We start from the raw sequence: 11,823 nt of genomic DNA on the forward strand, positions 1-11,823 counted from the left end.
CAATTATATTAATACTAGTGTGATATTTCTATAAAAGGAATTCATTTATCACAATTTATTCACTATTTGCATGTATGTGGAAGTGACAAATGCTAATGTTTACGCATGTATTTATGACTATTATGTAATTCTTTAAAAGAATTTAAATATTTTCGGGCAATACTCTAAAATTTTTTGTCGTAGATAACAACGTTAACCCAAGACATAACAATAACTTGACAATCAAAGGATAAAATTTAGATTTTCTAACTTCTATAAGCTTTTGACATTAATTCACTCAAGTTTTGAATCACTTTTCCTATCTTTGCTCTAGTTTCTTTGTTTTCATTCATGTTCATAAATAAAGATATATATATTTAAAAAATTACATATCCTACACATTTATCACTTTTAACTAATTTTAGTTAACATTTTCATATACATGATTTGTTTAGTTATTAATACATAGGACTGGAGTAATAACAAAATTTAGAAAGATCAATTAAATTTCAACTATTTATTCTTAATACTCCCAATCCGATAGAGATTAGCCTTAAGTCCAAAATGATTTGGGATACTCTGACTTTATACCCAAAAAAATTTCAACTATTTAAACACATATCTTGGGTGTGTTTATCCATACAAACGCACAACATATTGGTGCTTTTTTTTTTTGGGAGAATTGCAATGAGGTTCTAAGAAAAGAACATATTTATAAAAAAGTCCTATAACAACTGAGTAGCTTATAATGACAAATTTCATAATAAGAAATGAAAACAAGTTTCAGCTGTTTATTTGTTATTGAGACTTTTTTAGGAATTATTTCCTTTCTTTAGGAATTCACAGTAATTCTCTCTTTTTTTGCTAAGACCATATTGGTACTTCAATATATAAGCGCATTGTTGTCAAACTAATGAGTTAACTTTCCGAGTTTAACATTTTTATGTCTGTATCTAATCAAATCATATTAACTTATTCTTAAACTCATAGTAGCTATACACTCAGCTAAATTCGCAAGTTAACTCTCCAAATCTATCATTTTTACGAGCTAAGCAAGTCAAACATATACTTGGTAGAACTTGATTATAGGAACCCAGTCCAAGAAAAACAAAAATTGAAAGATAAAAACTAGTACTAGTACAACTTTTGAATTTTATAGAAATTTCTATGTTGAGCATAATAAATTATTAATATTGATGGATTTAATATTGGTACTTTTCCGTAATATTTCTTTATTTTTATAAGGAATATTTTAACGGGACTCTCCTAATCCTATTAAACTTTCATTTTGAATTTTTTTTCTTTATGATATAATCAATTTTTGTAATGAAAGTTTTCAATGAATTGAATTTGAAATATATTTAAACCAAATTGCTGTTATTTTTGTATTTTAATCATTTAGTAATATACTTTTAATAATTATTTATTGATAAAGATAGGTTGATAAATTCTTATGAATTTACGATCCGAATTGATGTCATTGTCACGAGTTTATTTAAACTCTTGGCTTTGACAACCTTGTATAAGGACAACAATAGTAAAAATATCATATATGAACACAACAATTTTTTTTTTTAGTTGTCTAAAGTATCCTCCAACTCAAACAGTAAGAGACTAACCTTTCGGAATATTGTTAGGTGCCATAGCAGGGACTCTTGCCAAAAAATTTTTCCTCCATACATACCTCCATGAAGATCAAACCTAGAATATATGCTTAAGATGCCCAAATCCCTTCCACTTGAACCAACACTTGTTGGTATGAACACAACAATTTAATGAAACAAAAACCTTATACTGAATGAGAAAAAGTAATAAACCATGGCTCGAAGTGCAATTCTGTTATCACAAAAAATGTTACAATAGTTAAATGATCAAATTAATATCAAAACCCATGAATAGATTACACATACTATAAAAGAGCAAATAGAAATATAGGAAATTAATATTTCTAGGTAATAGAGATATAGATAGAGACCACTAAACTCGAATCAATTTCGTAGTCAATTAAGATCAATTGACCACCAATAATCCTTTCTCTTTTTTTTTCCCCCCTCCTTTCTTCCTTTTTCACAAAACTAAGAAAGAATGAGACATAAAATAAAATTGGACATAAAGAATTTGGACCCAACCATCATCGTCATTATCAATAAATAATTTACAAAATGTTGAACTATTTACAAGTAATTAATGGATAGCCTGCTGGATATTTATCATAGATTATGTCCAACATACACAATAATATATCGAGTGCATTAATTAATACTGTTACGTATAAAATAAGTTTCAAACAATAGACTAGGTCAATCTATGATTAAAAAGAAAGTATACAGTTTTAGGACCAAAATTTGTTTCATTGAATCAATCGATCATCCTTCACACTTGTGGTTCCCATTTTAGAGGCTTAGTTGTTGAAGCATACAAGTTACTCTGTTTTCCCAATTTCATGGTCAAATTTAATTTTAACAATTCTTTTCCGTATCTTTGTCATCGTTCTCCTTTCGTTTTAAATCGGTCTACCAGATGAATTTTGAAAAATGATAGTTCATCTGGTCATAAACATAAAAGCTAGTAGAGATATTTGCTGTGATTCTAAATGTCATATCTCAATATATTTTGTCTCCCTAATTTATAATTATTTCCCTAAACTATCTATACTGACGGCACATAATTTTCTTATACTATTATCTAGTATCTGATGCTTTTTTAGGATCCTATTACTAGATATTCAAGCAACTGGCTAATTCGGTTCGTGGTTCCTGACTACTGGCTCCCCCTCCTAGCATAGATGTCTTCTCTGAAACTTGAACCTGAGATCCTGAGGGATCTAGCTGGACCATACACTATTAGACTAACTATGTTTTGGTCTTTGACGGCACATGCTGGTTGAAGAGATTTTTTATCAAGAGAGTAGTTTCCATCTGGAATGATCGAAGGAGATACTTTAAGAAAACTAACATATTCTTGTCATAAATAACTAATTTAACTTGTTTTCTCGATTAACTTCTTCGCATTAATTACTTCTCTTGCATGTAGGACCGAAGTGATCAGTATTTAAAAATAACGATACATAGGAAGACTATCTCGTGTGTGTGTGTCTATATAAACCCACAAAGTGGAGGTCCTTCCTTATACAAGAAGGTTCAATCGGAGCTTAACGTTTTACTTGGATACTTTTGGAAGATGATGAAGAAGCTCGTTTGGAACCTTGTTTTGATTTTTGTGCTTCTCTTCTCCTTTCAACTGAACCCTGCAATAGCTCGGCCACTTGGTGATCAACGTCCTCCTTCAACTCCGTCAGGTATAGATATCCACGCGGCAGGGGTATATTATTAACCCATTCTTCTCCATTGTTATTAGATTTCTATTAAATTTTAACCTTAATGATTGTCACTTATTGCCATATGAAAGTTATCATATTGCAGAGTTAGTTCATTTATGGTGTTCACTTGTTTTTCTATTCTGAATCGCTCCTCGTAACTTTTCTCCATCTTTCTTATATTCAGACTATAAGGATTATTGGCCTCCACATGCCTAAGAGGTCGTACGTACCGCGATGATGTGCTCAAGCTGAGCAAAAGAGAACCACCTTGTTGGGATAATAAGATATTGTCTTGTGTAATTTATATCTAAATGTGACTTCTAATAAATACACAGTTTTTGTTTTAATTAAGCTCTCAAATTTGTGCAATATAAACCATAAGATCAGTCGCAACCGGAATAAGATATTGCAGTTTTTTATCTTATTCTGCACTTTGGCCCTTCGCCTAATCAGTCGACATGGATATTGTTAGTCTGCAATCTATAATATCATTTCCAGAATTTCTCTCTATGCTGCAAAATCAAGATGTTTTATATATGTATGAGACAGAAAAAAGGAGCATACGCATGGCACACTTATCACCAGATTATGCTTCCTTGTGAGTGACTCGACAATTATGCTGTCTTCTAATTTTCATTCGGACTTGTAATTTCAATACACATCAGACTCAACAAACTTTCGACAATATTAAGTAAACAGTTTCAACATAAAAATAATTTAATGCTCCCTCTAGTTCTTAATATAATAGTTAATAGATAGCTAAACCACATGGATTAAAGGAAAATATAATGTTGGTTTTTCTACAATACCTCTCATTTTAGTCATTTAAATTGAAAACCACCTCTATTGATTCGTAGTTTTGAAAGACCAAAAAAAAAAAAAACATATGGGAGACAAAAGAACTTGAGGTAAACAACTTCCTTGAATAAGTCCTATGCATTTAAGACTTGAGGAAGTAGTCCTTAAAGAAACTTGTTAAAAAACTAAGACAAAAAATCCAGGAAAACTAGGGTATTTGAATTAGCTTTTTAGAAGTGATTTTACGATAAATAAGAAAAGTATATGAGAAGAGTTTTATCTCAATTAGTGGCAAAATATTTTTTTTAATTGATTATAAGAGGTCTACGGGGTACGCAGAATGTTCGAGAAAGCAATTGACTTTGCTAATAATTAAATTACATTATGTAGGGGGAGCTTACAGAAGAACTGTAAGTTTGTATACAGTCACCAAGAGCCTGATTTCATCTGGGGAGAAAGTTAGAAGAACTCCTAGGAATGCTGAGTGCCACATACCATTTAATACATTTCTTTGTTTTATTTTTTAAAATTGTTATCACCCAATTCATCCTCTTTTTTTTTTTTTGCAGACTCCAAACTAACAATAACTCCTACGTTTATGGCCTAAGAAAGTAGTTCTTAAAGAAAGTTAACTACAAACTGGGAGACTAGAAATCTCGGACAACACAACTTTTGACTAAGCAGAGAGTTTGAGAAAACAACTTTTGACTTATTAATTTATAACATCAATTAAATGTCTAAAAATACTCAGAACAATGATTAAGGTTTTGGTTTTGTGAATATTTGAGCCACCTACTCATTTAAGCTATCAGGATTTTGGCATTTGAGTTGCTTGATCAAATATTATTATAGGTCATGGAATATAGGGAAGTTTTCATTTTCTATGTTATTTCATAGAATATTAAAATAAATTAAATTGGTGGCCTATCAATTAATTAAAAGCACTAAGGAACGTCAATGGAAAATGAAAGCTCACTAGTTAATTTCCCAACATGTATTAAGTGACGTTTGTCGTTGATAGTTAGGAAAGTCATTTTAATCACTACAAAAAAATTGACTTTCAGCGGTGACTTTTGTCGCCGCTGAAAGTATAAAAGTTGCCATTGAAAATTTTTTGCGGCGACAAGTCGCCACTGAAACTTTCAGTGGCGACTAAAAGGTCACTGCTAAAAGATACTTTTAGCGTTGACTTTTAGAAGTTTCGGCAGCGACAAATGTCGCTGCTGAAAACACTTTCGGTGGCGAGTTTTCAGCGGCGACAAATAGTCTTTTAGCGGCGACTTTTTTGTCGCCGCTGAAAGTAATGTCTAAAAAGAATTGGCTTTACCAATGCCACATCATCACCGCCAGTGCCACATCATCGTCGCCGGCCGCCACGTCATCACCATCGACTGCCACGTCATCCCCATCGGCAGCCACATCATCACCGCCGACGCCACATCATCACTAGCCACCTCCACGTCATTGCCACATCACTCCTCCTCGCCATGTCATCGTCTAAATATTTTCACCTTAAATGTGTCTTCTTCCAGGTTCGAACTCGTGACCGCCTCCTTTCGTGTCCAATCTTCTTACCGCTGAGCCAGATTGAATTTGTTTATTATTATTGTAAAATAAAATATATATTATTATATTATACTTTCAGCGGCGACAAAAAAGGTCGCCGCTGAAGGTCCACTTTCAACGGCGACAAAAGTGTCGCCGCTGAAAGTCTTGGTTTCAATAGCGAACTTTCAATACTTTCCTGGAAACAGATTGGACTTTTTGAAAGAAGGTTTTTAGTCACAAAATTAAGGAAAGCTATTACTTGACCATTTCAAGACGAAGCACAGAACTAGAATGTCAAATATATGTATGATTATTACTCAGATAATGATAATTAGTGTAATTCATTTATGGAAAGTTTGTAAACTCAAATGGTTATAAATATATATATAAATCAAATGTCAACTATATGAAATAATGAATTACAAAGTTAATGAAACTCTTCTTTATTCCAGATAATGAGCTAGCAGAAGGATCTAAGTGACAACGATGGAAAAAATTTCCCAGAGAAATCGGATTCGTGTTGAATTTAAAGTTGCATCGTCCAAATATGACTCAGCTATGATTCATTTGAAAAAAGTATAAAGTAACATGGCCCCTTTGAAATTATTTTGCACAATTGATTTATAAAATAAGTTTATGACTCGTCTAAGGAGAGAAAACGAAATCGTTATTTAATTTTAAACTTGTTTAAGATTTTGGGATAGTGACTTCAAAAAAATAATGAAGCTTGAGAAATGTTGGAGTTCAAATTCTTTCGTTTGACGAATTCTTTACGCGTCATTGAGTTATTTTAATAAGAGAATTTGTATTTTAATAGCTCCTGGATAACTGAGCATGAATATTCCTATATATGTCTTATATTGACTCAACTAATTAGATGCCATTCTTTCTTTTTACTTAATTATTTTAAAAATTAAATCTTGTTGAATCCTTTTATAATTGAATATAATCGTCAATATAAAAATGTAAAATTTATCCATTCAACTTGTAATACAACTAATCAGACGTCATTTATTTGGACCCAATGCATTTAAAAATTAAATCATGACGTGGAATCTAAGATATCTTGTGGTCAAATTTACAATGGTCTAAGCGATTTTGATGCTTATCTCCAAATTTTTTAACTTTTATTCTTTTAAAAAAATTATTTTAATATATATAAAATCTAAAATAAATATGGTCTCTCAACTATTAGTTTTTCGAAAAAGTAATTTTTTATTTAAAAATCTTTAACTGAAAATTTATATCAAAACTATTAAAACTATATTTAGACGGTGCAAATGTCAATGTCGACGTGATGAATACCAAAACTAGTTCCCCGATTAGTAACCCTTTCTTTAAACAAGATAAACTAAGTAGACTGTTTTGTGGTAAGTATATAATTAATGGTCCTTTTGTCAACGATAAGTTGTTTTAATGGTAGCACCGATGCTCAAACTCAAGGCTAGCTTTAACATATTTGTGTTCGTGCATTCAATTCGTTGAATTGTATAAAATGAGGGGGAGAAAATGAAGAAAGATAATTGTCCTTTCTATTTTTAGGGTTAAGTTTGAGTCAAGACTGAGAAGTAGTCCCCTCCCTAACGTCAAATTAGATTCGTCGAAATTTGTTCAGTGAGTGCACTGAGAGCTAGAGCATTTTTCAATATGGTTACAACTGAGCTGAAAGGTGTCTAAATGAAACATAACATGGGCTTCACATTAACATTTATTTTATTTGCAGAGAAACAAAGCTATGAGAGACACCAATCATATCTCATGAGCACTCTCCATCTCCATCAATTGTGCAACATTTCGCATGGCTGGCCGAGCATGAGGGTTTGCTTGTAAGCATTGAAGAGCCAGGTGCCAAATCAAAGCCAATTTCTTCAAGTTTTGCTGATTTGTTGATGATAAACGAGGGTCCAGAATCTCTTTGAAGTTGATCTGATTCATCCCACTTGTTCTGTTGTAGGATATTAACTCACCAGGATGCTCTCCCATAAGCACTTCAATAGCCAAAACACCAAAGCTATAGACATCAATTTTTTCTGTCACTGCCATTGTGTATGCAAGCTCTGCACAAGGCAAAATGAAGTGATCAATTGGATTCTAGATAAAATGATCAATGACATTTTTTTTAAGCACAAGTATTATCCTATTAGAGACCTATTTAAGAAACTGTTGAACACTAAATGTTGGCTCTTTTCCAGTAGGGATTGAAAATTTAGTCTATCATGTTATGAAAGATTAGCTTTTTTTACTAGACTTTCCCTGTTGCTTAAAGTGATCAATTTTCTAATTACATAACAAATCAAAAGTTTTCAACAAAGTCAAACAAGGTTTCATATTGAACTCACCCGGAGCAGCATAGCCATATGTGCCAGCAAATGTTGTCCAAATTGATGAATCAGGCTTCAAGAATCTTGTTGTGCCAAAATCTGAGACATGGGCTTCAAGATTTGAAGACAGTAAAATGTTTTTGCTAGATATGTCTCTATGAACAATTGGCTGATTACAATCATGATGCATGTAAGATAAAGCTTGTGCTACGCCCTTGATAATATTAAACCTCCTTGACCAGTCCAACTCTGATGCTTCTTTATCATTTCTAAGTATATCAGCTAAGCTCCCTCTTTCCATGTACTCATAAATCAGAAATGTGTGCAGCTTTTGTGAGCAAAACCCGTACAATTTCACAATGTTACGATGTCGTGTTTCTGTTAGGGCTTTGATCTCACTCTTAAAAGCTTTTATGCTTTCAATATCAAGGTTATCAGCTTCACACACCAACTTTTTTATAGCAAATACTTTATCCTCCCCTGGTAATGTCAGCTTGTAAACTTTTCCAAGAGCTCCCTCCCCAATGCAGTATTTTTCAGCAAAGTTCCCAGTTGCTTCAATTATGTCTTCATACAAAATTTTGCCATCAAAGTGCCATATGGAGAATAGATTTTCTTTGCAGGCCCTTGTGATATGTTCTACGGCTCTTGAGTTTCTCTTATGGAGAATAATAAAAATCCCAATCACTCCCAACAAAATCAATGCCGCAGCCAAAGAAGAAGTGACAGCTATAACCATTTTTCCTTTGTTAGTTCCACCATGTGGCTTTATAGATGAGATATTGCAAGGTTTTAAGCCTTGGATCCTCCCACATAAATCTTTATTGTTACTTAGATCCACTGACTTAGAAGAATTAAAAATTCCACTGTCTGGTACAGGACCTTCCAAATTGTTATGGGAGAGGTTGATGCTTGACAAGCTTAACATTCTTGTTAAGAAGTTAGGGACAGGACCTGAGAAATTATTGTGAGACATGTTCAAGCTTATCAACTTGTTGAGTTTACTAAGATCAACAGGGATTTCTCCAGAAAGTGAATTGTGACTCAGATCCAAAAAATCTTGTAAAGCCAAAAGATTTCCTATTTGGTATGGGACTTTGCCACTAAAGTAATTGTTGCTAAAGTTTAAATTCAGCAACTTGTAGCAATCACCTATCTGATAAGGGATAGGTTCCCTTAATCTATTCATTGACATATCTAAAGACTCCAAACTAGAAAGCTTCCCAATGCCTTCTGGTATCACTCCTGAAAGATTGTTGCTACCCAGATGCAGATGATACAAGTTAGAGCTAATTCCAACTTGAGCAGGAATCTCGCCAGATATTCGGTTTGAAGACAAATGAAGCTTTCGTAGCTGTTTCAACTGAAAGATCTCACTAGGTAAAATCCCCCCTATTGAATTTCCAGCCATGATAAGAGCTTGCAAACTCTTGCAGGCACCCCAATTTGCAGAAAGCTCACCTTGCAGCCTATTGTAGCTGAGGTCCATGTAGGTAAGATTAGGATAAACTCCCAAATCCTTATCTACATATCCTGTCAATTGGTTATGTTCAAGACGAACTCTAACCAAAGATGTGCAGTTTCTGAGGCTCATGGGGATTGGACCAGTGAAACTATTGTAAGCTACAGTGAACTCAAGTAACTTCCCGTCTTTGCATACTTGTGGTGGTAAGTGGCCAGTGAAATTGTTATCAGAGATAACAAGCATAGTAAAAGAACGATTTTCAAATCCTTGTGGTAAAGGACCGGATAAATTGTTCATAAACAAATAAACTTCTGTTAGATTGGGTAGTGTACCAAGAGTAGGGGGAATTGCACCTGAGAGATCGTTTACAGCCAAAGACAGAATGTTTAGATGTGTACAATTCCCTAGAGACTGAGGTATAGGTCCATAAAAGCTATTTCGATATAGAGTTAGAACAGTCAACTGTCTCAAATTCCCTATTTCATTTGGAATTCTGCCTCCAAGGAGCATGCCTTGAAGCACAAGATACTTTATACCAATCAAGCCTGTTTTGGGTTCATCAGATCCAACAGGGAATAGACGAGGGTCTAATATCCCAGTTATATCATTCTGTGAAAGGTCAAGCTCATAAAGTTGAGTAAGATTAGAAAGAGAAAGAGGCATAGTGCCATTGAGATGATTACGATTGAGGTCAAGGAACTGTAGTTTTGAGAGATACCCAATTGTTTCTGGTATGGGACCAGTGAGCTGATTAAATTTGAGATTAAGAAGAACAAGATTTGGGAACGCTGAGAAATTCAAGTTTTTAAGGGTACCTTTGAGACCAGTGTTATTCAAGTTGAGTTCAACCACACTTCCTGAAGAATCACACTTTATTCCACGCCATGAATAAGGGGTTTGGGCTGAAGTGGAATTGGCTTGAGGCTGAGAGACCCATGAATCCAGAATTGGCTGATATGGGAGACTTTGCTTCCATCTGAGAAGAGCTTCAGTTTCTGTAAGTCCTGAAGTGAGCTGGCAATGATATAGTGACCAAAAAACCAAGCAAGCAATGTGGCTTGCAAGTAAGAGAGAAATTGTATTATGAGCCATTATTGTTCAGAATATGCCAGTTTATTTTTTTCAAACCGGAGTTCCCTTTTATATACACCCCATGCACTGAACATTTATCTCTTCGTTTAGATTACTAAACTGGCGATTTAACTGGTTCTCTCCAACGCTTATATTTTTTAAATCAAAATTTTTGACGTTTTGTTCCTTCTATTGCGTTGACACGTGTTCCCAATCGTGTCCACGTCTAATGATTAAAAAATTGTTTCGCTGTGCAAGTTGCCAAAAGTCCAAAACTGTCCTTGATTACCAGCAAACTCCTCCAATTTATATGATGGATATTCAGAAGAAAATGGATAGGATAAAATTTTGGGTAAAATACCATTCAACACTCTCTTCTTATTTATAATGCATCCAGTATCCTGCTTTTATTTTCTTGGCGCTCCTACCATCTTTTTTTTTTTAATTATGCATCCAAGACCTCTAATTCATAAATAAAATTAGGATGCTACATGTAACTTGATAATAATATCAGAAAGTATTGGATGCATCAGGAAAAAGTCATTAGGGTGCTGAATGTGACTTTACCCTATTTTTTGAAAAAAAAAAAATTAGCAAGTACGGCATTGCCTTTCTTCTCTTTTTCCTAATTCATTTTAAAATTAGCAATAACATGTAGCCCAAGAAATATATATTTTTCGTGAACAATTTAAAAATTAGACTAAGATTACTTGTGACTTCTAATAACGAGATAATGAGTGACGTGGGGTCTAAGTGATTAGTTATCCAAAGTCGTTGGACCAGAAGATTGCGTATGAATGATCTTGAATGAAAATAATGAAAATGTGATGAAAAGGGTGCGACAAAAAATTATCAAAATTTATATGTAATTTTTAATGCTATCATTAACAATCAGTGCATATATACATATATATGTAATATGTTAAATGACAAGTTTACTCACCAATAATTATTTTAATATGGCCTCTGAAGTCTGAGCTAATAGATATTCTCAGCGGCAAGGGGGTTTTACCGAGTGAAATGTTCAATATAGCCTCAATAATTGCGGCGAATAATCTCATTTCTTTCATACGAGAATATGTGTTTTAAGAGCAAATTTAGCCAAAGATATCTTAGATTCCACATCATGATTTTAACTTTGGAAAAAACTAATCTTCTGATCCTTCAAGTTTTAACTCAATTAGAACTTAGTCTTTCAACTATAACTTGATATGGTTTAGTCTTTGAGTTTTTATATCAGTTAAATCGTGTTCCCTAATGTTTTGTCATTTAATAAATTAATGCTTTGTCATATACAACTCATTTTGGATCATCAATTAGTC

The 11,823-nt window shown here is 33.3% G+C and overlaps 1 protein-coding gene across 1 annotated transcript; it reads right to left on the reverse strand.

The window, feature by feature from the left end:
- Positions 1-7,393: 7,393 nt before the first annotated feature.
- On the reverse strand, positions 7,394-10,522 carry LOC114725924 (MDIS1-interacting receptor like kinase 2-like). Its single transcript, XM_028912486.1, has 2 exons — positions 7,984-10,522; positions 7,394-7,701 (listed from the first exon to the last, which is right to left on the reverse strand). Exons 1-2 carry the CDS (start codon positions 10,520-10,522, stop codon positions 7,394-7,396), a joined length of 2,847 nt encoding a protein of 948 aa, XP_028768319.1.
- Positions 10,523-11,823: the final 1,301 nt, after the last annotated feature.

The sequence above is a fragment of the Neltuma alba genome, unplaced genomic scaffold, assembly GCF_004799145.2.
Source record: "Neltuma alba isolate B1F8T4 unplaced genomic scaffold, ASM479914v2 tig00012305_pilon, whole genome shotgun sequence".
NCBI lineage: Eukaryota > Viridiplantae > Streptophyta > Magnoliopsida > Fabales > Fabaceae > Neltuma > Neltuma alba.

What these genes read in the sequence shown, in the direction of transcription:
- LOC114725924 (XM_028912486.1), bottom strand. Translation starts at nt 10,522, where the DNA reads ATGGCTCATAATACAATTTCTCTCTTACTTGCAAGCCACATTGCTTGC. An exon ending in ATATGGCTATGCTGCTCCGG is followed by an intron (nt 7,702 to 7,983) that starts GTGAGTTCAATA and finishes TGCCTTGTGCAG; the next exon opens with AGCTTGCATACACAATGGCA.